Source organism: Corvus kubaryi, unplaced genomic scaffold (genome assembly GCF_017639235.1).
Source record: "Corvus kubaryi isolate FWS band 111438036 unplaced genomic scaffold, C.kubaryi_AGA036_p1.0 37396, whole genome shotgun sequence".
In the NCBI taxonomy this organism is placed as follows: Eukaryota; Metazoa; Chordata; class Aves; order Passeriformes; family Corvidae; genus Corvus; species Corvus kubaryi.
In genome coordinates this window covers 26,869,089-26,896,083 of record NW_024581135.1, presented here as the reverse complement: position 1 = coordinate 26,896,083, position 26,995 = coordinate 26,869,089, and the positions used below count along the sequence as shown (strand labels likewise).

The 26,995-nt window shown below is 38.4% G+C and overlaps 1 protein-coding gene across 3 annotated transcripts; it reads right to left on the bottom strand.

The window, feature by feature from the left end:
- Window positions 1-251: 251 nt before the first annotated feature.
- On the bottom strand, window positions 252-26,993 carry TRAK2 (trafficking kinesin protein 2). 3 transcript variants are annotated; one of them, XM_042041420.1, is made up of 18 exons: window positions 26,642-26,993; window positions 20,919-21,043; window positions 20,723-20,831; window positions 19,541-19,735; window positions 15,878-15,931; window positions 15,027-15,097; window positions 14,253-14,372; window positions 12,855-13,064; window positions 11,065-11,143; window positions 9,270-9,400; window positions 9,036-9,110; window positions 8,278-8,415; window positions 7,442-7,521; window positions 6,520-6,723; window positions 6,086-6,384; window positions 5,483-5,758; window positions 4,749-4,848; window positions 252-4,220 (listed from the first exon to the last, which is right to left on the bottom strand). In XM_042041420.1, exons 3-18 carry the CDS (start codon window positions 20,757-20,759, stop codon window positions 3,542-3,544), a joined length of 2,748 nt encoding a protein of 915 aa, XP_041897354.1. In that variant the 5' UTR covers window positions 20,760-20,831; window positions 20,919-21,043; window positions 26,642-26,993; the 3' UTR covers window positions 252-3,541. The 3 variants fall into 3 exon arrangements, with proteins under 3 accessions (XP_041897354.1, XP_041897355.1, XP_041897356.1); XM_042041421.1 differs by lacking the exon at window positions 15,878-15,931 and having other exon boundaries at window positions 26,642-26,992; XM_042041422.1 differs by lacking the exon at window positions 15,878-15,931 and having other exon boundaries at window positions 14,253-14,369; window positions 26,642-26,992.
- Between the last annotated feature and the right edge of the window lie 2 nt (window positions 26,994-26,995).

Below are 26,995 nucleotides of genomic sequence, written 5' to 3'. Positions count from 1 at the left end.
CCCACGCACAAAAACCCCCAAGTACCAGAAAATATGAACAGATGCATTTAAAGTGATGCTCAACACTGAAATGCTAAATAAATGTAGTGGCTTCTAAAGCCACTTCTGCAGATACCAACTCACTAAGCTGGTGTACAGTATAATAATCACCATAAATTTTAGCCACACAAAGGCCTGATTTTAGGTTTGTTATAGAACAAACTATAGTAGAGAAGATGACATCTGGAACAAACCACAGCAGATCAGCAATATACTGAAAAATTCCATGTTATACATGTTTTATTATCAAATTTACATTCCACTATGAAACAACAGTAAGTGCAAAAAACAGATGGAAAAAATACCATGAAAATCCCAGACTGTTCAAGCATTGTGTGTAGTCCCCTCATGTAACAGCCAAATGAAGCTAAAACCCAATTATTCTCCTTTCCTCTCTGTTGCTAATTTGACAGCAGTAGATGTTTAACTTTGACCACAGGTACTTTGAGCATGCAGGTATCACTGAGTTTATCAAAAACAGTGAAACTGGAAAGCTTTAAGTTTGTGCTTTGTTTAAGACAATCGGAATAAGGTAAATACAAGAATTTCCTTCTGTCTTGTATAACTTGCACAATCACTGGTAAGTCCTTCCTAGCATCTGTGTTTGACTCAAACCTGCAAGACAACAGAACCTTGCCAAAATGTAATACTCCATTCCTTCTAGATCTACCTCTACTCAAAAGATCTGGTGCAGGATCTCGGCCATGCCAGTTGGTCACCTCTCACCTGTCTTATGGGAGATAATGAAAGCCAAATCATTTCTAGAATCATGGTAACTTCTAAAATGTTCTCAGAAATATATTTTAAAAAGGTTTATCTTCTAGGTTTTGGCACAAAGCGGTAACTTGGAAGAACCATCAGCTTTCCCTGTTACTGCAAGCCAGACATGTATAGCCAAACTGTGCATGACCATCCAAAGGCATAAATGCATGACAGAATTTGAACAACACTGCACCACAGCATCAACCAACTGGATAAACACACACAAACACCATGGTATAGAGCTTTTTCCATTTTCTTTTTGCCTTACGTAAAGTATCTGATGATACATCTCACCTGCAGAACAAACTGGCCTCTTGACATCCACAGCATTGTTTGAACTGAACCGGTTTCTATTCTTGGGCTATGGAATATGGAAGTGTCCCCAAGAGAAACATGCATTTAATTTATATGCTTGTAGATTAATTTTACCTGAACCATGGTCTGCCAAAGGAATTCTGCCTTAGCTGGTTTGCTACTCTGCTGATCCAATGGCTGGAGTTATCTAATGAAGCCAGTTAGAAACAGTGTAATACCTTCAAAAATTTATCTGTAACTGACAGGTATTCCTACAATAAACACATAAAATGGACATACTTTTGACATGCTACACACTCCTCTTGATACCAAACTGTCTAAGCTTTTGCTAACTCATTTCCCTGGAAGTTACAGATACACAGCAGACATACCCGTCTCAGTCCACTGGAGACCAACATTGCACTCCCTCCTTTCACTCTTACCTTATGTAGCTAGGCAAGACACCATGCACAGCTAAGTACATACAAACAAAAATACTTACATGAAAAAATTAAATATTTTTCATTTTAAAAACAAAATTAACCCGTATATAGTCTTTTAAATAAAATTCACCTTTTGTAAGTGTAAGATTTTGCTTAGAGAGCAAAAGGCAACTCCAGGAGTTCCTGAATATTTCTGTGCGCTGCTGACAGACAAGCTTCTGCTAAGAATCCCTGTGCAAATTTGAAGTGGTTACTCCTTTTCCTTTTACCAAAAAAAAAAAACCAAAAACCAAATCAATCATCACAAGATCTATAGAACTGTAAAAGCAGAAAGGCCACGTTACGAATTTCCTATAAACAAGGTTAAGAAGCTTTCTTTTCCTGCCCTACTCCACTCACCCTTGCAGCAGCGAGGGTGCTGATTATGGATGTGCCTTATGGCACATGCAAATCAGTGAAATTGCACTGATGCACCACACCACACCCCCAGACAGCTGCCAGCTATGCCCCCCTACCTACACAGTAACAGGCAAGGTAAACGTTAACTGTTTAATCTAATTGTATGGAAACAAATCATTTTATAATGTTGATAGGTATTGTGAAAATTTACATAAAGATTAAGAACCTGTTTCTATTCAGGTCACTAGCAAAGACAACTTTTTCTTGTTACACAAAACATCTGTTGTAGATTGTTCAGTTATGATTAGAACCCTAGACAGGAAGGAATCAAAAAAGCAGCATGGGCAGTAATATTTTGATGATTAACACTCAGAAACCAGACTTCTAAAATGTAGATCTCTTTTGAGTTGGAAAGTCTGCCTCAGCTATGTTCAGAACTACACTCACTCACTGATCACCGGATTTCAATATTCATTAAAATGCTACAAAGAACACCAGCTTTTTTCTTCCTGTTTCTACATACAGACTGGCAAATTTTGCTCTTAATGAAATCTTTTAAACAAAATCCTATCTAAAATGAGAAATAAGTGAATGAAAGGCATAAAGTTTACTGGAGATCTCTCAAATACACAAAACGTCTACTTGGCAAGACAAGAGGCAGTTTTCTGAACTTCCAACACTTTCCTTGAAGTAAATGCTCTCCACTTAGGTCTTTAAAAAGGAACCCTGAATCAAGCACCTAGGGTTTATTTCCCTTTGCAATGGTGAAATGTGCCCGAGATATTTGTGTGTGTATGTGTGTGTGCACAAAAATATCCTCATTTAAATAGAAGCACACTGCAATTTGGAAAGATTTCTTAACTTCAAGTTTTCACCCCAATACACACTTTCCTGCTTCTTAATTCTTATTCATTGCACATTTCTCTGTGTAGTTCGTTCAGAAGCTCTGGAAAGAAATTTACTTCTCTTAATACCTTACTAACACAACTACACTCTTTCAAAATATAAATCCTGTGTTTGTAAACTGAAGTATTACTTTCTTACACAGAGCTAAAGGTTCTCTCCCCCGCTTCTCAAAGTGAGGAGGAGTGCAAAAGAGCACAGTTTCTGAAATGGAAAATTAAAGAATAAAAAAAATCCAAGTCTTCATATTTGTTTGCTACAGAATGGAACTTGGGCTGCTAATGCTGGTCAGACTGACTGTTATTTTAATATTATATTTAAATGACGTAGCCTGACTGCAAACAACTAGTAAATACTATGGGTGTATGGTGGAAAAAACCAGAATACCTACACATACAGGTTAAAGGGTTAAAACACTGAAAATGTCTACAATAGTCTTCACTTCTGATTAAGTTAAGACAGATGCTGAAGGGGGTCTTGAAATTAAGCTTTGGTTTTACCTTTCTATCTCCCACAAAAACCTTCTTCCTCAAACCCAAGCAATGTTCCTTTGCTCCTTGGTCCCAACACTTGTCTCTCCCACATTTTAACATGCACATGCCTTCTCCAACTCTTCTATAACACATCTAACAATGCCTGTACTGGATGTTCATCCCTCAAATTATTTACTGTGCTCCAAGTCAAAACACCTTTCAGGCCACTTAGTCTTCCTTTAGTATATCCATTTTTGATGACTGTGTGCAAACTGGAGCTCCCAGTGCTCCAATCATGGCTGGAAGACTCTGGTTTCTTCTCAGTCCTGCCATTAAGCTGCTACCTGCATTTAAAAACCCAGCTGAGTCCTGCCTCTGCAAGCTAACCTCTGGCCCCTGATTCTTCCCATGGTCCTGTGTTTCAGGGGGCTTGATCACCCTGGCAATGCCCAGCCTCTTCAGTCTGTCCACGAGGTTCATCTTCAGCTGGCCTACGTCCGGGACATTACGGGAGGGCTTTAGGCCATACATTTCTTGCAAGAACGTTTCTGCTGGTCGAGAAGCCAGGAAATTTTCTGAGTGATGCACTCGAGGCTCAAACAGTGGAGGGGAAGGACAAGGTGAATGCGAAGGAGAATTTGGTGGAGTAGAAGGAATGGGAAGAGTTCGAGGGGGCTGTAGCAAAGGCAGTTTTTCTAATATGGGACTGTCGTAAACCTTGGCAGAGATGCCTCGTTCTTGCAAAAGTTTAGCCAGGCTGCTTGTGCTGCTGAAAGTAGTAGTTGAGTCTCTTCTGTTAGTGAGAAATTCTCCAATACTTAGTCTGTAAGGAATGGCTGGAGTGCTCATTACTGGGTTTCCAGTACTGCTGCCAGTATTTCCCAATAAAAATGGAGCACCCACGGAGCTGAAATAAAATAAAAATGAAATAGAGAATATGCACACATTAGACATTTTTATACCTGCTCTGCATTTGCCTTTTAGTATACAGAAGACTCAAGAAAAACTAAACTATTGCTATAAGCTATGACAGTTTCAGCTTCAGTAGACTCAGAATTACTGTTCTGCAAAGTACCAATGAATTTACCTTCTGTGATCACCTATACTCAATTAGATAGCATACTGATGTTAGTTTTAAAAAAATCTTAAAATAGAATCAGAAAATAATCACAAAATCTTTTTTTCCACAATAGATATATGATACAAGGCATCTGCTATTTAAGAGTTAAAATTTGCTTCAAGTTACCTTAACCTGTTTTAACTCTCACTCCAGAGAATTCCAAGCTTCCCTTTGTAATTACAACTATTTTTATTAATAACATTCTACATGTTGCCTAACTGCCTTAGTATTTTTTAAAACTGGTCCATATATCAAAAGCCAGAAAGAAGGTTTAATCCTATGCAGCAACATTTAGGATGGCAGTAGTCCTCATACCTGGGAGTAACTTGAGTGACATCAGATGGGTGAAGGATCCTACAGGTAGTGAAGGTGAACGTGGAATTTGTTGAAGATAGACACTTCCCTGGATTTGAGGCTGAAATGTGAAGAATTTACATCCATTGAGGGTAAAAATAAAGACATACAAAAACGAAAGATAAATAAATACAAAAAAAAATAAAGACAAACAAAAACTTTTGAATCAAAGTTTAAGACTGTTATTATCACTGATAATTATTTTGAGTCCATTTTTTTGAAGTAAAGAACAAAGACAGCAAAACCAGCATTATCACACTATTAAAAAATAAAAAATGCCCTAAGGTGTATCACCGTGTCCCGCAGCCATAGGGAGGAGGAGAAAGGATCCAGCAGGCAGGAATTGCACAGCAAGATTGATTTATTTAATTATTTTACAAACTATTTTATAGACTTTTTTCTTCATAGTTTAATTGGACAAAGGATCAGCCACCCCTTGGGTGGCTAAAATCCTAAAACATCCATTGTCAAAATATTTTTCTACTGTACCATAAACAAGACTTTTCAAGGCTGCGGGTGTTTGGTTGTTTACATAACTGCTACTTCTTCTGTGAGAGAGAAAAGTCTCTCACAGACTTAGAAAATAGCAAGAAAATCCTTGCTAGCAGCATTTTTGTATCCACATCACAAAGTCAAATACTTTCCATAGAGGAAAGGACACTGCTAAATAGAATCACACTAACCATGCATCTTACCGGTGAGTGGTACTGATGCTGAAGTAATAGGGGGCAGGAAAATGCCTGCCACTGGCTTTGCCAATGTACATTTCTCCTCCGGGAAGGATTGTTGTGCTTGAAATGTTATACCTCCTTCACCCTCTTCCTCATCATCTTCCTCCAGGTCAGAGATGTGGTGCACAGTGTCATCAGACAGAGGGGTAAAGCCTTTAGTAACAACACCTGGTCTTGGGTCAAGAATGGTGCCTAGGTTGGGTCGAGCAAGCTGCTGCCAATGAAAAAGGGTCTGAGATCCTGGTGTGACGAAAAAGAGATTCAGAGAGCCATTACCTACTACTGTATCAAGTTACAAGAATTCATGAGCAAAGCAACTGCAGCTGGCTGGTACCCACACTGTGATCCACACATCCACTGGATGGCAATGCCAAGAAGCAGCCTAACTCTTAGCACCCTCTCAGAAAGCCAATTAGAAAGTGATGCTGACAAGCTCGCTGGCATGGAACCTACCAAATACTACTGCCTCCTGTTACTACACATCGTACCTAGCTATACACACAATGATTTAGCTGGCAAATCTAAAAGCCTTTTTTGCTAATGAGAGAAGGAAGATCATCCTCTTACCTTCAATGGGTTTGACAATTTGCAACTTCTCTGGTAGGAGGACACGGAGATTACTAGAGCTGGAAGAGAGATCCGTGAATTCTGAGTTTGTACTTGGGGAAAAAGAGCTTTCTGTTGGTGTACTGAAGCCACTAGCCTCTTCTTTCTGCTCAGCCAGTAAATGCATTTTTCGGTCCCACTCCTCCTCGAAGAACTGCTTCTCACTCAGGTAGTTCTGACGACGGAGGGAGAGCCTGTGCAGAGCTGTGACCAGGTCATTGTCTCCAGGGGTTCCCAGCTGGCCAGGACTGTGAGCATCTCTGTGAAAAATAACAAATAATAACAGATACTAAGACCATTTAATTAACTGTATCTCTCTTACACAGCAGAAGTCCAGTCTGGATTTCGTTTTGAATCAGTTCTTCTCAGAAGAAGGTAACAGGCTGTGCTCCTACTTCAAATTCTTCTCAGAGCTGCTCCCCAGAGTCATCTGTGTGTGGCTTTCCAAGTGGTGCAGTCCAGACTGGAAGGGCTTTGCTGTCATAACAGCACTTGAGCGATTAGATCCAGGGATTGGCAACGGGGCAGGAAAGGAAGGGGAGCGGCCACGAATGATATTGGCAACCTTGACAGTGTCAAACACTCGTTTCTGTTGACCCCTGCGGAAAAGACAAACAAACAAATGTGGTTTTCAGAAGCAAAAAAGATAAAGTCAAGAAAAATCTCTGAAAAACAAACTTTGAAAAGTCTGCGGAGACCTTACTAAATAGATGTTCAGAAAAATGTGATTGCCTACGACACTCATGTCTTCAGGAGAACTACTCTATTAAGTATCAGAATTACCACTTCTTTACCTGAAAGACCTGAATCTCTACTGATAACTGCTTTAGACTATTCAGAAGTGTATATTTTATTTATTTAATTTGTATATGCTTAAAGAAACATATATTTAGTTTATTACTTCTTGCTCAGAATTATGAGATCCAGGAACAGGTCTTCGGGGTTTTGAAAATTGTTATGAATCTTTCAGCTATAATGTCATTTGTCCAGCAATTTTTCTATAAGCATTAAAGGGGATAAAACTAGTCCTGTGCATCAGAGAATTTGGATCAAAAAATCTCACAAATTAAAGAACAAAATAACATCCTTCAAAAAATTCTCACCTTCTTCACAGAATCAAATAAGCATAGCAGGTTTCAAAATTGAAAAGATTACCAAATACTACAAACCTTTTTTTATTTACAATGAAAACATTACAGAGGGAATATATGCATTTATAGAGTTCCAGAAATCAGTTTCACCTCAATATATTTTCACCTCAATAATACAAGTCTATGGATAAATATCAAAACAGCACATAGAGATCTGAAAACATACTTTTGCTTGGAGAGAACAGATTCATCACCCTGACTCAATTCCTTCCGCATTGTCCCCTCAATTTCTGCTGCAAGGGAATCCTACAGAAAAATGGAAACCATAAGAGTTGACAAGTTAGATTCAAGTCTTCCTTCTACCAATTTTAGCAGAAAATATCTGTAAAAGTAACTTTTAACATCCTGCATTTGTTTGCCCAGTATCAGTACGCCTTTGGCCTCCATAGGAAGGGCACATGGGACAGTTTTCCACCATAACTACAGCCATGTGCAACCAGCGTGGGTTCATTTTTCATTAGCAACATCTGCTTTAAATTTGTATTTCTTTATGTACTCTGTATGTTGGTTGCTTCAGTTAAGCTACAATTTTAAGAGCACTTCTTACATGGCCAAGCACATACACAAGTGATTCTGTACACACAGAGCAACCAACCAAAACCTGATGAATTCCCAGATATTTTGAGTATGTGAGATGCTGTGTTTCTTAAAGAAACACTGTCGAGTCATAAAATTCACACCAACATCACACAATACACTAGCACAACTGAGCATAAGCTGTAGAACGTGCCAATTCCCTGATTAAAACAGAAAAGGCATATAAAAAGGAAAATAATTGCAGTGTCACAACATGTCAAGTGAACAGTTAGTTTCCTAACTAATTTCCTAAGTTTCTCACAAGTGTACACATTGAAGAATTGAAAAACCAACAGATCAGCTCCTTTGCCTACTACAAAGTAGTTCTGGCTGCAGCTCCTGCAAAGGCCATTGTGCTCCTAGAGCTGCACACTGCCACAGCTGCATGTGCCAGCTGGTGTGTGCCACTCTAGAGGTGTTTGTTACCACAGGAAATGCTCCACGCGACTGCGGGTGGCAGAGACAAGCAACAGAGCTGGCTCTGCTGCGCAGCAACTTCACTTCTTCCTGGGACTCGTGCAACATCCCCAGACACTCTGCATTCCGATCTTGCAACTCATGGAGCTGAAAGGGAAGAGAGGCCATCACATGATCTTTTCAGAGAGAAGACAGAGTGAAACTGAATGAACTCCTACAGTAACGTGTAATGGCTGATTCAACAGTGTAAGATTCCTTCAACTGCAGGGCACATGCCCACAGCTGGAATGGGCAACAGTCTGCACAGCACCTGTAGCGGTTTTAGTGACAAAGCGTGACGATTTGAAAGAGGAAAAAGTATGACAAAATTCAAAGGAAAATACATTGAAAACCTGCAAATACACTGACTACTGATGCAAAAGAAGCAAAAAAAGAGAACTGTCTTAAAATCTAATGAGCCACAGTACTGTTGATATAATCAGTAATATTCACACTAAAGCAGGCTTTTTCTCCTAACTACTAAGAATAGTAAGACCTCCCTATTTGAAACATGCTCCTTGCCTTTCATACTCCTGTGAACTACAAAAATATTTGTGCAGGCTAAAGTAATTATTCTTTTCCTCCAATCATATGACTTCAAACACAATGAAAGATTAAAAATCCTACATAATTAAAAAGCAGTAGTTCCCATTCTTTCTCTGTTTTCTTTCTCCTGTATTCTATCCCAAACATTTATCTAAATGTATATACATAGAAGCCATAAGTACCTCTGCTGTCAGTTGTCTCTGAGCATCTTTGGAGGCTTGTAAGTGAAGTTTCAGCTCCTCCTTCTCAATCACATTCTGAAAGCACAAAAAGGTGCTCATCATTTTCTCAGCTGACTTCCCCAAGAGATTGATCCCCTGCCAGACTTTCCTGGAACAGCCACGCTCTTGCAGTGCAACCCCCTGGCTTGTACAGACACCTGCACAGACACGGGCACTTTATCAGCATTCCCTTACTTCTTTGACTTTATGTTGAAGATCAACAATCTGGGACAAAAGGGATGAGATCTCTTCCTGGTAGCGAATCACCTCCTCACTCTTCTCTGACAACTCCTCTGTTATCCTGGAAATCTCAGCATTTGTTTGCCCTACAAAACACAAAAGGAACTTAGTTGAGACCTTCTCCCATTACACAAAAAATAACCCCAAACCAAACACAAACCGCAGAAAGGATGAGTGAAAGTCAACAACAATCTGCAAAATGACCAATACTCTTAGGAAATAAATTCATAATACATAAAAGTAGGTGCCTTAGAACATCCATAAGGAAAAGATTAACAGTGGGGAGGAGGAGGAGGAAGAGTTAACTTCAAATGCACGTGCAACATACTAAGAACTAAGCTTGCAGAATCTGAAATACGTATCACCAGTATGTGAAATGACTACAACAAAACTATTTCAAATGACATAATGGCTCATGACCAAGGTCAGACTTGGAATATGCTAGAAAAGTCTGGTTCTGAATTAATCTTGTTATTAACTACTATTGTAAGGAAAGGCATTTTGTCAAACCTTGTCAAGTGTAACATACACTCTTGATCCTGGTCATTATCTATCCCCCAAAGATTCACTGAATACAATTTCCTGTTTCTTTTTTTTTCTTTTAGCAAGCACTTCACGAAGTGAGAGGACAAAACAACTCAAAGAGCTGAAATATTTTTATGCAGTTACCCTTGTTTGTACACTTGCCATGAAAGCATTGCAAAGTCGTAAGAAAGTCTGATCAACCTTGCATAAAGGTCACACTACAACTTTAGTGCTTGTTGTACCTCACACATTTACTGCAGAACAAGGCCCTGTTTATGGGCCTGTGAGCATTTAAGCTCAGTCAGATACCTTTTCCTGAAAATGCAAATTTTAAAGCTGTAGGCAACACAGCTCTAGGAGAAGATTCTTTCTGGGAGTCTAAATTACCTAGCATGCCTACACGTGCTGTAGAATTGAATAAAAAAGTGAACTCACAGACATTCTCACTGAAGGAAAATAGGAGAGCATATTTGAACTAACTCCTATTTGCAAAACATGCATATTTTCTCAGCGGGATCAGAGTAAATTAACCAACTAAGTATCAATTCATAGTACTTTATGGTCATCTGTAACAAGAAAAATAAAGCAGCAATCCAGTCTTCTTTATGGTGGTTGTATAGAAAAAAATAATCTTAAATACAATTTAAGGTTATTATGCACAAAGGAAGTAGTACACATCAAATGACTACAGATAAAAAAGTATTGTTCTTTATTGTTTCAGAATACTTAGCATGCATTTATGTAAGAGTAGCTGCAATTCTTTGCAAATAAGCAGTCCCCAAAGCAAATACAAACAACTCCTCTAGACAAATTAAGCCGCTTGCTAATTTAAATGCTTTGCTTCATAACATGTATTTTGAAACTAACGTGTTCATAGTTAAAAGTCTATACACCAATACATTTCAGTGTCAAGTGTGCTGAATACACAAGAAGAATACTTTGTTGATTTTCTAGTGTCTGCAGGCTTCAGTTTAGGAAGTTCATGAACATCATCTTTTGTGTTCGTTTTCCCCTTCTAAGCACGACACACAGAGCTGAATTTGAATGCCAGAGTGAAACCTGATGAAATACAGAAACAACCTTACACTTGGGCAAAGGGCAAGACTTCAATGATTGGCATAAATTATTGAAGCTCGTTTTTGGATTCAGGGTTAACTAAGAAGGTGCAGGGACTAGGTATTTCACCTACCATTCTGCTATTGCAAAATACAGCCTGGATACTCACGGAGTTCTTTGACACAGTCATTGACCAGCTGCTGTTCCTTCTCTTCATATGTAATGGTTTCTGACTTCAGGTGGCAAGCCTTCAAGAAAATTATTTGTTTATCAATAACAATTTCAGCTTATCTATAATGCTATGAATTTTTATTTCTAAAATTCTTGCAACTGAAGAATCTCCCCTCTCTCTTTAAAAGCTCTATGCAACTGTGTTTTCCACCATAACCCGTTTCCCAGAATTTTACAGGTGCCTCGAGTGAAAGATACACAGACACATGAACAAAGCCTGATCTCTTGGCTCTAATCAAAAATTGTTGCAAAAAGATGTAACTTGGTAGGGAAAGTGAACCAAGACAGAAATCAGAAATAAGCAATTAAATTTGCTTCAAAAAACTTTAAATAAAAAAAATCTTGAAAACTGACTGCTGTTAGCCAGCTCTCTTATGGCACTGAAAAGCTCTTGGTAGAACAGCTTTTCTCCATATTTCCAACTAGCCTATTTAGAATAAATTTTCTGGGTCAGAGACTGAGTATCACAACATACCTAAACAATATGAAGCACTCTAGATTCCTACTTCCCTTTTGATTGTGAGGATGATAACATTAAATTTAGCACAGACAAGTCTTCTATACTCAGGACTGTTTGCCAGTAAGAGACTCACACTATAAAACTCAGCAAATGGTTTTAAAGATTATCCCAGCAAACAGTGGTACATTTACACAAGTGCAGGCAAATACACTTCTTTACACAGTGCTGCCAAATGAAAATAAATAAAAAAGTAAATAGAGGCTCATTGTAATTGAGGCTATGTCAAGTCACTGAAGGTTATGTTATATCACAGAATGATTAACCTCTGGCTGGTCTGTAAACCTGTGCAATCATATACAGGCTTAGGAGCAAAATAAAGGCAGTCTGATCTTCTCTTTCTTATCCTACAGCACTACTAACGTATCCATTTGGTCTTGGTTTTGGAGACAAAACAAGGGCAGAAGTGTATTTTGTTGACATTAAAGGAATCTAGTCTGGTACTGGTGTAACAAACATATTGGGAAAGGCTCACATAGAAAAAATCAAACCACCACACACACACACAAAATAAAACCCCCTCATGTTTCTTACAAACAACACCCCTTTTTCTTAAAGGCAACAGAAGAACTCAGTTTTAAACAATGTCCTATTTTACGAGTTTCACTCTTCACTACCAAAGAAAAGACACTGCATCTGTAGACTCCAATTCTTGGAACTTTTGCTGTTGGTTCCATTTTATAGCCACTTTTTGTTTGGCCATTTAGTATCTATCCTCTATTGGCACAGTGCCTGTATTCAAGTTTTACACACACAAGAGATCAGTCAAAATAGAGAAACTAATCACATAGTCAAAACTGTGTCTTTAAAATAATTTAAATGGAAGCGTATTAACCCTTAAATATCTTCTGAAAAAACAATGGCAACAGAATGGAATTCCCCAAATACTCCTGCAGTCAGATTTATATCAAAACAAACTGTATAAGCTTGAGGGCCTGATGTGTCCAAGTACTTTTGCTGAGTGCTTACATATGTTCCCATGTTTTTTCATGTATCACAATTGCACTGAGAACGAACTACTAGCGAACTCTGGAGACAACGAGGAATGAAGGAAACAGAAGGATGTGGGCACAGAGGGAAAGTGCTTGGGAATGATTTGTATACACTGACACAAAATAGCCATGTGCTTCAAGAGAAACTCTGACGCTGGATTTTGAGCACCCTGGTTCATTGCATACCCAGCACATACAGCACAGCCCATCGGTCTGTACCTTGGATCGCAGAGCCAGGTTTTCCTCCTCCAGCTCTCGGAGTTTATCCTGCAGGACATCCAGCTGCAATGGATCATGGGAGACATTGAAAGACTCGTTGAAACGCAGTGGTGTGGAACAGCTGGAATCTGTCTCACTCTCCTCAGAAGCGATGGAAACAATACGAAGCAGGTCATCCTTCTTTGACAGTTCATGCTGCAGCTGGTTAACCTAGGACAAGTGAAGATCACCACCACGTGAAAAACACTTTAGATACACAATATCATAGTGTATTATTTATGCAGTCTCTCGAACATCATTGCTCCAGTCTAAAATGAGATTTAAGAAGAGTTCACACCTCTATTTTACAGGAAGTTTGTAAGATCATAATTTTACCAGTGCAAGTGAGACTGAAAATTCAAGACACCACAAAAATGAACAACAGAACCTACTTTTTAAATAGTTTACTGCAAAATCATTTTCCAGCTGCCTTGATACATGATTTCATTTTAACATGCTAGCTATAATTTTGATTATGACCATTACTCTGAACTGCTGAGTTCTGGGAGAAAAGGACTGAGAGACAGCTATTTACATGTATAGAGTGGTACCCTCCAGTCTGCACATTACATGTATCGTAGGACAACTAAAAACAAAAGAAGAGACAGATCTCATTTAGATAAATTCTATTTTGCCTATCTACAATTTTATATGAATACCTAAGTTTATGCTGCCCTACAGCTGATTATGAGTACATCTTTGTTACCAGCATACTGTTTTATACAACAGCTGAATCCATTTCACTGTAGCTTACACTACATCTGTTGACCACAGTGTTATTTGTCAACTATTTAATTCCTTTTTTAAGAAAGAAAAACAAAGAAAAGGTTAGATCAAGAATTTGTGCTTACAGGAAGAGACGAAGTGAAGATCTTGATCAGAATTCACTTTTCATTACATTTTATTTATAAATTTGTTTACTCTTAGTGTAAGTACCCCATTAACCAGCTCATTTTCTGTTTCCTCACCTGTGAAGTTGTTATGTAGCAGCTCATGTCAGATACCAATCTCTTATTTTGACTCATACTAGTCCATTCTTAATTTAACAGTGGGAAATCAGACTGATGGTCTGATATACCTAATGATGTCTAACATTCTCATAATTTCTCATAATTACAGTATGTAGTCTTCATGTTCAATTCCTGGACTGCAGGAAGTGACTGGACGATGATTAGGAGAATGACATCTAAGCAAACTTCTGCAGTCTGAAAGCACCAATCACCCCTTTCACAATGAAATAACATATTTCTATTAATCCTCTTACCACCATCATAAATGGAAAAAAAAAAAAAAGAGAGAAAAAAATGGGAAAAAAACCCCTTAAATAAAGTAAAAAAAGAAAGAAAAGCGACCACTTACTCTGTCTAGAGTTTGTCCTAACTGTTCTTCCAGTGATTCATTCTGTTCCATCAACAGATGGTTTCGCTTAAGGAGGGCTTGTCCAATTCGCGCTGCCAGCTCCAGGTCCCGATCTTTCTGCTCCCAAAACGAGAAAAAATGCTTCCTTTTGATCATAGAAGGTTTAAATTCAGCGCTTTAGATTCTCCTAGATATTGCTCAATGCATCATCACTCTGAGATCCCCCTTCATTCTCAAGTGGATCAACATCGTTAGAAAATTATTAATGCCTCATCACTTGGATCCAGAACACATCCATAACTGTGTTTTTTGATATTGCATACTCTCTTCCACAGCCATTTGCAATAACAGGAGGAGAGGAAAGCACCAAACCTGGGGACAGTTTTGGGTTTTGTGCTGAGTACAAAGGGTTCTGTTGAATCACACACACACAAAAAACCCCACATTCACTTAGGCCTGTGGTCTTTCCAGTGACACTTTCTCCAGAACAGACTGCTCAGCTTGAACAGTGGTGAAGGCATAGAAGCAGAGGAGCAACAGGAAATCAGAAGAAAGCTGTGTCTTTCTTATACTCACTGGCTTCATGGGTGCCCACAGTTTAGTTAAATTTTGTTTCTGAGGTGGTGCAAGCTAATGGGCAGCTTCTCATTACCCATTTGTTTGATAAGCAGCTCTTGAAGATAACTGAATCAAAATGTTCAGCAGCTGAATAAAACCCTCCCTCAAATGCACTTCCTCAACTGTATTAACACAGCATGACAGAGACAAGCATACCTCAGCTAACAGACGTTTCACCATGTCAGCTTCACTGTAGTCTTTCTGTTCTGCATTATCTGTGCCAAGAACTGATGAGAGACAAACATGCTTATTGAAGGAAAGACAAGAAGATGGTGGGAAGGGGAGAGCTAAACTCAGAGGGTGCTGTTTATATACAAATACAGTACTTGGTTGATGAAGCTAGCAGAGGCTATGCAAATGCATCTTCAACTTCAGAAATGTGAAACAATACGCATTTGGGAGACTGATAAATGAGGTATTTAACATTTACACCTTTCAGCAACATTAACTAAGACTTGAGGTGCTCACACATCCTTCAAATTTAGAAAAAGGAGAAAAATCTCCTAAGAGCAACTTTCTGAATACAGCTAAGCAGTTGAAACATCCAGGCTGCTGAGGAGAGGAGGAAGAGTATACTGGAGCACATCCAAATATAGTTGAATACATACTTTAACCCTGAAGCAAAATTCCCACTAGGCTGTGTGACAGCTATACACAGGAAGAATAGAGACCCCAGAGACTAGTCATGGAAATGCATTTATTAAGGGCTTGACCATCTTGGAAACAATTAAGAAGAAATTAGATAATGTATGTTTGCATTTTTGATGTAGCAGTAAATGCTACCTTACTGATTAAGTAACTCCAGTGTTTGAAGAGTCTGTAAAACTATTAAAAAAACTGAGAAACAGTAGGATTTGAAAAACAGGACTGAGTGAGGAATTAAGCAAAGCATGAAGAATTTGTGACAAGTCTGAACAAAACGCAGTGCTAAAACTGCAAAGCACTGGTCTGCTCTAGTTCATGTCCTGAGAAAGAGGAGATGGTACTAACAAAGGCATCTTAATTACCTTGTGCAAATTTGTGAGATCCATCCAAGGAGGAGGAAGGAAGTTCAATAAGAGCTAGAGTGACAGATAATGAAAGATATGGGGGAAAAAGAGAACAAAGAGGAGAAAGAATTAAAATGTAAGGAAATAGGTGACTTTGCCATGCATTTACCACAACCAAAAAATAAATGCATGTGCAAACATACTTTTTTCATTATTAAAACTTTCTTAGGCCTTTTAGAAAACCATTTAAATATTTCCTTCAGGAGCAGAATTACACATTTCTCTGTCAGGTGATGAATGTTTGTACTTGTCCAAGTTCAACAGCAATTTGCTATTCTTGCTTTATGAAGTCAGGATCATTAAAGTGAAGAAGGCAGCAATATAAATTTAAAAATTACAGAAGTATCTGCTTCAGCTGAAGGTTTATGTTAACCTGTTTTGAAACTAATTCCATCATCACTGAACTGCAAAATGAGATTACTGTGGATTTGATCTCAAGATCTCCTTCACTCGTTTACCTTGTTTAAATCTGATTCTTACTCTGAATACACAGTGGTATTGATTATCAGTTCTTTTCTTTGTTTGTTTCGCTGAGGACTGCACACATACCTATGAGATAGCATGCACTACAGCTTTGCACTTGACTGACTTTATTTACATATGTTATATAAGCTGTCTATATCCTTTACATACATAATGTCTACAATTAACATTTAAAGCGTAACACTGCAGCTATGCTAAAATCAAAACCAAGTCACATTTTAGTAACAAAAGAAAGTTTTGTATAATCTTGAAAGACAGGAGAACAGGAAGAACAATACAGAAGGAAAACTTTTACTGTTTCTCTAAAAGCTTAAAAGAAAAATATATTAAAGTAACAAACCAAATGCTTTTCATCAAAAAGATCAGTAGGCATAAAAACCCAGCACATGCTGTTTAAGCATATAGGAGCTTTGAACTTACAGCACTGTCATTTACTAATTGTATTTCTAAGCAGGGAAAAAATAGAAACTCTCCACTAAATTTAAAATACATATCTATCAGTAACATAACATGCATTTGGAGGACAATTTTACTGTACTGCTTGGTTACTGATATGGGTTGCTGAGAGGGGACTCCAAACTCATTTAGCTTATCAGTATTTGGAAAATTCACTGCACATACATAACTAAGTTACAGCCATTACAGGCAGAATATTATAGCCAGCTCTCCTGTGATAACTGATCCTAGCAGGTGATTTCAAGTTTCAAGTTTCTATCCAGCACCTTTAATAAAAATTTACACTAATTCCATACAAGGTTACTCAGGCAGGTAAGTTCCTAACATCAAGAGCAATTATCTTTACTCTGATAAATAAAATCACAGAACCAACAGCTTCAAAACTTAGCTCTATATAAATTTAGTTATTTTCTTCCAGTACAGGATCAAAACTATACACCGTTTGTTATAATTCTCTCCTGAGAACATATGCATGTGCAATACTCACCTTGCCAAGTGAAAGTTGCAAGCAACTCTTCATTTTGGTTAAAATTCTTATTGTGTTGTGCCATGACCCTTAATTCACACATATGAAGTAGTTCCAAAGAGTGATCTTTTGTAATTCAGGGCTTCTTAGGCTAGCACAGTTGAAGCAGAAAATATTCTTCCACCTCACTGGAAACACTGCCAGTGTGAACCCAACTGGTCACGGGACAGACCTTCTTATAGGTAGCAGCAGCAGCCATAAAAACAGGAGGAGCTCAAGTGCAATAACTGTTGTGTTGTTTTGGGCTTTTTCTCAACTATAAATTCACTCAAACCATATATTAAGCACTCTCTCTTGGAAAAAGTTATAAAAATGTTTCCATACATATATAGGGGGAGGAAGATACACAGCTAAAACCCCATCTTACACTTCATGTCACATTTATTCCCAATTCCAGGCAACAGAAAGATTAAAATTTCACCTACCAAGCTATTCAACAATAATTGTAACTAGAAATTGATTTATATCTGTATTTGTCTGGGACCTTCCCAGTATGTCCCCATGGGTTACTAGTCTCAAAAAAGCTACTACGATGACAAGTGTAACCGATGTCTGAACAATTTCTAGGAGAAACATAAACCATATTTATCTTGAGTTTATATGACTGGGCAGTTACAAAAGTGTTCTTAAATGATAGAAGAATTCATTTTATATGTTATGCCTAACAGCCATATTTTAATTCAATTTCAGTCATTGTTACAAGAAAACATTTATAGCTTAAAAAACTGCTTTAAAAACTCCTACAAGCAGTTTACTGTTTTCACAAGACAACTTCCATATTTGAAAAGAACCTCCCTCTGGGAGAAATAAGAAGACAGCACTTTCTGCAGTACCTTGACAGCCAAATAATACACAACAGGCTTCATGAAAACTTAGTTGATAAAACCCCTCCCTCTCCCTGCAGGTTGAAAATGCAAGCTCATGCTGACTGAAGGTCCTTCGGAGCCCTGTGCTTTGTCACACAGGTGAGGTGCCGAGCAGAGATCTCCAGCAGAGCCACGTTTCATGTCAAGCTCCATCTATCTCAGATAGACTCTGATCCCACCTCTTTATAATTAACACTTAGAGGCAAGTACACACCCCACCAACTACACAACCGCTTCCAGTGAACTACAAAAGCATTCACTCGACTATAAAATCATTTATGCTTGCAATTTTATTATCAGAAACAGACTGAGCAATAAACATTAAGCGGCTTTCCAATTACTTTCCACAGTTAAAAACAGTTCAAAGCCTGCAAGTTCAGTTTATAACAAGATCACTCTAAATTGTAGAGTACTGCATTCTTGGGAAGCAATGTTTCAGTCTTTCTTACTCCTTTGCTATGCACCCTCAGAAAGCTTAAACTACAAAAAATGATACAAAAAACCCTTTTAGAGGTGGCGTGTACAAGGAAGAGGTAATCATTACAGACTGTATATAAATAACAAGTTTCCTCTTCTATGTGGTTTGTTCCAATAGTTCCAATAAATGGAGGAAACAGGACTTCTCCATTTCTCTGAAGTGATTCCAATGCATTCACATGAAAACACTTAGAAACTACAGGCAAGTAGGTGTTCAGTTCTATTGGCAACTTTCTATACGCTTGCTTTTCAACATATTAAAGGTTTCTTCATGTGACTGAAGCTGTCCATTTTCTTCTTTATCATTTGATAGGTTTAAGAGTAAGTTACTTAGTATTTTCAGAACTGGAAGGCAGTGATCAACACTGATCTAGTACCTGCCTATCTGCTATTCATTCCTTTTCTATCTCCAGAAGAAACCACTGACAGCACCTCACAAACAACACTGACACAAAACATCACGGTAACATCACCAAATCCACCACAGCATTAACATTCCTGAAAACAACAGTTGCTGCACACTCATACCTTTCATATTACATTTCTTCTAGCACAATTCTAGGTTCCTGCCTCTTTTTCACTATCACATGTTCCTACTCTTACTTCAGTGTGTAATCTGATGATCAGGCAGTCATGAGACATCCTAAATCAGCCATTAGAATTGCAGTCCTGAACTACAAGCACTTCTCCTGAATATCAGCCTTTTCTTCCACCTGTCCAAAGTTTCCCAGATTTGACCATTTCCTAATATTAATATTAACTTTGTACCTACATTTTTATCTTCAATATTTGGGAAAAAAAATACCGACTCACTCATGTAACGGAAGGACTCCTCCTCACGAGCTGGAGAAGCCATCTCCGGCAGACGGCCATGGCAAGCCTTGGGCTGAATCCAGCCTGGATTTTCATACAGGTACAGAGAGTCTGCTCGTAACTTGTAATCTGGCAACTGTTCTTCCAGCATGCTCACCAACTCCACCTCAGGAATGTCCTCACTGGAGCAGCCATCTGAAAGAGAATAAATGCCAGTAATAGTACATTATTAAATATATGTAAAATTTGATAGTGTTGCTACAGTACTATACATTTTATGTACTATAAAATACTTAATAAATCTTTGGCAGATTTGAAAATAATTATTCTGTATCAGACAAAATACCAGAATTCTTACTGAATCAACACTTGATTTACACTGCAATACTTGTAAGTTCCTCATCCCCAGCTGACCCCACAACTTCCTGAAAAGCTGGTATGCTCTGTGTCCCTCCAACTTCTTGAATATAATGTAAGTAATGAGTTTCAATTTCCATCTTTTCCTCTTCATTGAGCTAAACACAAACCTACATTTTACTAGCTTTTGATTTCCTACAGTTTCTTTGACTTTATCATAGTTGTTACACTTCCCCTTTTCTGAAGGAAACTGACATTTTTCTTGTTCTTCTGTTTTATGCATTGGTTTGATAATGAACATAGATGTAAACAATCTTAAAGTAAGTAAAACCAACTGAATACTGCTGTGAAATAAGGGAACAAATATAAAACTCCATTATCATCCTTACAGAATCACACTTTGAGAAACATGACATTAAAACCCCTGCAATCGAAGTTTACCTCTTTCTGTGTTGTAGGGTGTGTGTGTCCCTTAATCTCTTCACAATTATTGCAAAAAAAAGAGAAACATTAAAACTAAATTGCTCAAATATTAAAGGTATGCAGTGATTATCTTTGCAACATTTCCACTCAAGATGAAGACTACCTGCAATATTTTTCAATGGAATAAACACCGATGTTGACTATTGACAATGAGAATTTTACAAACAGTATTTTACAGTGCATGCTGTCTTTACAAGTGAGTTACGTGGACTCACTGTTTTTGTTCCTCTACAATATCACATAAGCAATACAAAGAATGTGAGATGTAAGGTTGTCTTCAGGTTGGTGCTTAATATCATGTTAGACACATTCAGGACTTGTAATAGTAATTCTTCAACTTACCACAGATGCTCTCCAGGCCCCTGGGATCCAAACTCATGAGTCCTTCCTTCACAGTTCACTTCCTTGGAAAGAGCATTCTGTAATCAAGCTGGGCACCATTCCTCCATTGCTTTGGGAAAAAGATGGCTTTGGTTTAGAGACAGAGTAAGTGAGAGCCATCAAGCCACAGAGACTCACAAATCTGGCATCAACTCACTTCTGTAGGCTGGTTCATATTCCAGATCTACTGCCATCTTAGGACATGCCTATTTCATCTGGGCTACTACTGATCAGTAGAAGTATTTCACTTAAGCTTCACCAGCTTCTCAGCTCACCCATCACCTAAAGATAAAACAAAGAGAATACCAAAGTTTAACAGATTTCACTCTTTCAAGGGAGACAGGTAAATTGGTGTGACTTTGTCTCTTTCAGTCTGAATTTCCCCTTATCACTATAATTAACTTTAAAGAAAAAAAGAGGCAAACACTTTATTTCCAGTTTACACAGTACATATGAAAGGTAGCATTTAAATATGCTTTCTCCCTGCAGACACAACATCTCACCTTAAGCATGGACTTTATCAAATATCTCTTTGTCTGTACTATTCCGCTTCTTTCATATAATATTTAGAGTATTCAGGTCATTCACTGAAATGAGGCACTTCCTTTTTATGCTAATGGACAGCAGCTCCAACTAACAGAGATTTTCTTCAGGCCACTACATTTATTTAAAGTCATGGATTCTAAAGGCAGGATTTCAAAAACATTACCCTTAACATTTCTATTGTTAAAAATTTAAGTTTTATACAACTGTTTGCTTTAGTCTCTTTTCCTTTTGGAGGCTCTTAATTAAAAACTGGACCTATCAGAAATTTCCTTTGTGGATCATTATAAAATCTGTGTTTTCTCTTCAGCGGGGACTCATTGTGGTAAACCAGAAACTACAATGACTAATTCAGATAAGCTATCAGAACAGTTTAATAAAGTAAAAATGCTGCTTTTCCTTTGCCAAGACTGATTAATCACCTTCCAAATAAAACAGTAGTTCTAGATGACAGAAAGATATAAAACTAAAAAGAAGACAAGTCTCCTTGTCCCTCCTCTGGCATTCAGTTAACATAAAATTCTCTTAAAATCTTGCATTAATTTAAAATTTGCTCTTAACAGTTTTCCCAAGATCTCCAATCATCAAGTACAACAATCAGAGGTTTGTTTTGCTGTCTGTAGCAACCTCTCATTTGACAAGATCAAAATGGACAGCGCAGGAGCTTTTTAAAGCAAGCCTGGAGCCTGCCAGTTCATCTGCTTGTACACTTTGGCAGGAGATCAAAAAAAAACTTTCTTCAATTAAGGTCTGCTCATACTTGTAAGTAGTATCTTCTTGTTTTGTCATTTATTTCTTTATGTATGTACTCTGCTTATCAGTTGTAATTCCTATCCATATTAAACACTTAATAAAAAAGAAAAGAGATTTGAGAAACACTTTCTATCTGAATGTATAGATGCTTCTAGCACTTCTTAAATTTTTTTTCTAGACACTGTTTTTTAAATGGATTGCTGAAAAGCATGAACTATACATACCCCCTTCTCTAAAAAAATGAAATACAGCAGAATAAAAGACATTTAAGAAGATTGCTGTAGATCCACACATGCAAATGACTTCATTTTGTAATAAAAAGAGTCACTATACAGCTAGATAAAGTTCAGCAGCATAGGACAGTTTCTTCACAACTCTAACTCAATCTTTTTCCTTTGAGTTTTAAAAATGTAAAACTGAATGCTGCTGCTTCTCAAGATTGGTTTTAATCTCTCTTCTAAGTGCAGAGCAGAAACACTATTTGTTACAGGTCAATCTCAGTTCAGCCAAAGAGGGGGGAAAAAAAAAAGGACCAAAGTGATTTGGCTAAATGTTTCTAGAGCACCAGGCCAACACCAAGCTATTGAATTGAAAGGGCAAACTCTTTGCAAAACCTTTGAGAAGTTTACTAGATAAGCAAACACCATAAAAGTTAATGCTTGCACTTCCAATGCTCCTCACAGCTTCAGTCTCCTGTACCGTGGTGCACCTTCTGTAGAAATTCAAGCACTGGGCAGTACCACCCTGAAAGTGACTCCATGACCCTTCTACACTGCAGCTATAAACTATTTCCTAACTGCAGATTCCTTCTGCAAGTCACAACTATAATTAAACACATTTAATCAAAACCCATAAAATTTACAACAACCCTTTAAATATATGACCATGCTATAAAAAGATGGACTAGAAATTAAGATTGTTAAGTCGTGCAGAAAGGCATGTCCAAAAGAGAAGCCAGAAAACTTTCCCAGGTATTGATTTTAATCTTTATTTATAAAGAATATTTCCACTGTCAGTTTACTATACTATACATTCTACTCTGATCTACATCTTATTAGTTTTGTCCCCCTACTCCCTCATAGGCCCATTTCCCATTGATGTTTGTGTCTTTTATAGGTTAACTGAACATGGAAAAAAACAACGGAAATTCAAATATTGGAGAACAACCCATATGCAGGGGTGGTGCTCTCAGGAGGCTTTCTTCAAGGAAGGTTCAAGAGAGATGGAAATATCAGACAACATTTTATATACATACAAACATACCTACCCTACCTATCTCAGTCTTAGTATTTCTTTACTTTCTAGGTTAAATTTTACTCCCCAGTGAGTGTCTAACATTTCAGCTATCATTTGGCTCCAAACAGTAAGCTAAAACCTGAGGTACATACATAGAGCACACTTCTTATAGAACTGGGAACTATTCCTACATCTTGTCTATCTGCCCTAGAGAATCCAAGCTGCTCTCAAGAGATTTCATAACTTTTTCCTTTAGTGAGTCAGAAGACCCTAGTAAAGATTAACTTGAAAAAGCAATACTGACTAGAGTCTTAGAGAAAGATAAAAAAGCTATAAAGTATAAAAAATTGTTCTTGTCTTTGTAACTACCACTTGGGTGCTGAAAGAGTTGGGGCACCTCAAGATAGACTGTAACTGTGAAGACATTCTACCACTAGAGAACTCTAATTCAAATCTGAATTATGAGAAAGGTAAGGGAATTGCTTTACAACTGGAAACCACAGAAAAATGTATGTGTTATTTCTTTGTGCTCAAAAAGTTAAAAATGTATGCAAAATACTGGCATCTGTATTGACAATATCCAAACTTAAATGTAAATATGCTGTTATTCCTGCTGTTTTCCATTTGTTGAGAGCAGCTGACTCCTCACAAGCACTTGGAAAGACTAAACTAGGTCTCCTCCTCTGTACAATTCCCGGATGCAAGACACCAGGCCACAAGTAACACAAACAAAATTTTGACAACAAAGAAGATCCTAACTTGATTAAGAGACAAGACAACATCCATTTTCCAAAAGCAAGCCAAGTAAATGAGTGCATTATTCTGGGATACCAAATTTTACTTCTATGTAAGTATGCAATTTAAAAAATTATATCAAGTCATTAACACAATACTTTTTCCATTACTAAAACTGGAATGCTGTCAAGCCAGCTAATAACAATCAACATATTCTGCATTTCAAGGTTAATGAAACAGTTCTATTCTTATAGCAAACATGACCACACTGAATTGCTGCCAAAACATTCCTGGGACTAGTGCTCAGAAGCAGAGGCCAAATCCTTCAACACCATCCAGTAGGAGATGAAGGACAAAGGATTATCTACTGAAAAACAAATCTATGCGAACACAAACTTTGCCTATCACAATTAACATTTGCTGTGTGCCTAACACCTGTTATTTCAGGCAATACTATCCCTACAGAAACCTACTTAGTGCTTGCACTTCTCTCATGTAAGGAAAAAAATATTTTAAAAGAGTATGCCAATACAATGCTAAAAACAACTGTAATAATCATAAAGAAACCTGCAACAGACCTTCAATCATAAATAGAATGGTATAAGAAAGAAACTCTAAGAAAACAAAAATAACCCCCCACATCTTTTGGATTGTTTTTATTTTGGGAGGGGGGTAAGGCTTCAGAGGGGACGCTGAAGAACACTTCTTGGAGAATGATGAATCACCAGCGGATCATGAAGCTGGCCACAACATTCCCTCATCCTACAGTTACACCAAGCCAGGCTCACACTCATATTCTCCTAAGTGGCAACACTACCTGTTAAGTACATGCATATATGCTTTATGTACATGTATACATGCATACTGTTGAATACCACAGCTTGATAGTTAAAATTTATTTAAATCCTACATGTTTAGAGGTTGTCGATATCACCCTTAGTACACAATCTAAAAACAGCAAATGCCTAATTGAAGTCTAACTTAATCTGAAACTATGAGTGCTACCTACATTAAAGATACACACTGTTTTATTAATTCCTAAACCTTTTCTGTAAATGTATAGTCAAAACATTAGTATCTGTATACATCTTTTCTCACAAGTTTTCTTTTTTCAGAAGAAATTACGTACATACGTAGTAATGTTATGATCTCAGAGGAATCAAGAACTATTGTGAATTGCCTATTTGTTAGTTAAAATAAAAAATACTGTAAGTGCTCTTGAGGTGTTCTGCTAATGCCTCATTCTGCTGAGATCTCTGCAAATATTTCATTATAAAGGTTGTAATCGGCTTCTTTTAAAACTCAAGCTTGTTTTCTGTAAAGTATACTTGAAGGGAACTTCAATAACATTTAACTGAAATCACTAACACTTTCAGTTGATGCATGGCTGAATTCACCCAAAAAAGTAGTTTCAGTTCCTTGATCTATATCCCAGCCAGTGCTCAGCATTCTAAGTTATAATTCTGTATTTATTAGAATTAATCAAACTGATCAATATGACTCAGTCACCAGAGTATCACTAGCAATCGAACCAGATAAAAGGATGTCTTCTTTTTTGTAGCCATCTCTGTGAAAATGCTCTGCTTGTGTCTTCTTGGAAAACTAATCAACAAATCATGATTATCATTCCTGAAAGACAGCACTCCTACTGGACAATATAATTCTGGAAGCCCACTATTAGAGGCAAATCACCACCAGGAAAGTCTGTGGTTTTCCAACGCTCTTTAAAGTACATTTTCAGATACTCGTAACAGAAATTCGATAAACTGATACAGCTCTAAAAATCACACTACCACTACAGAGTTGAAAAATTTCAGGTATTGGAAAATATTTTTTTTTAAATTTAGCTTCAGTGTCAGAAGTGTAATTAAAAAGAAGTCTGCCTATTTTTACTAAGAACTACATCTTTTGAAAGAAAACAAGTACCTGAAAACAAACCTAAAATTGACTGTGGCCTTGTAATGTTGCTTTAAGTTATTTATTAGAATATAAAATATCTGCATCAAACTGTCACAATCAGCCAACAGTAACTGCGAAACGTAACCAAGAAATAGGCACCTATGCAACAGCTGAAGATTGCATTAAAAAATAAAAATACGAGCATGCCACATCACATACATTTCTCCACTAGCATGGTCGACAGAGTAAATGACATTTACTGACAGATATTCGTACTCTAGTTTAACCAGCTGATAAAAATGTAACAATGTGATTAAGAAGTTGATAAAAGCCAAGATTTCCTTATCCTCCATACGCAAGCAGGACAACAACTAAGATGCCACCGAGGGCTGCATCCTGCTGGCGGTGACATGACCCTCCAGAGAGCCCGCTCGGTGACGGGCACCCCGAGCCGCTGAAGGTCACCCTAGCCACCGCCTGCGGGCACTGCCGCCCCCGCTAACACTGAATGGACGGAGCTCAGCACTACGTTACATGACAGCATCACCACCGCCAAAAGACTCCTGTCAGCTGCCAACCCAGACAGGCGCCGGAACTCCTTCTCCGCCCGGGACCGCGGGGCCAGCCCCGGACGCCGCCTCACGCTCAGGCCCCGCGCTCCCACCCCAACCAGCCGCAGGGAAGCCGCCGCACGCCCGGCGCGGCCCGCCGTACCTTCCAGCCCGGGTGGTGCCGCGGCTCGGCGGGGAACGGCCCCGGGGGCGAGAGGAGGGAGGGTTAACCCCTGAAGGGGTGGGAGGCACAGATCGCGCCGCTCGTCCGTGAGGCGACAGAGCAGCGCCGGGCCGGCGCCGAGTGCTCGCTTACCCGCCCCACGCTGCGCTCCCTCCGGCGCCGTTCCTTCCCGCCGCAGCCCCGCATGCAACACAGCAGCGGCTGAGGAAGGGCGCCGATGGCTTCCGCTCGGCTCCCGCCCAGAACTACAGCCCCCAGCGGGCCGCCGCCAGTGACGAGCCCCACAATGCGCCGGGCCGCGTGGTGCGGGCAGCCCGCGCCGCTGGGCTCGGC

Coding starts and splice junctions, on each gene's coding strand:
- TRAK2 (XM_042041420.1), bottom strand. CDS start 20,759: ATGAGTTTGGATCCCAGGGGCCTGGAGAGCATCTGTG. Junction 7,522..8,277: donor CGCGTGGAGCATTTCCTGTG/GTAACAAACACC, acceptor ATTTTTCTGTAG/GATTCCCTTGCAGCAGAAAT. Junction 6,724..7,441: donor TCTGTTCTCTCCAAGCAAAA/GTATGTTTTCAG, acceptor TCTTTTCCGCAG/GGGTCAACAGAAACGAGTGT.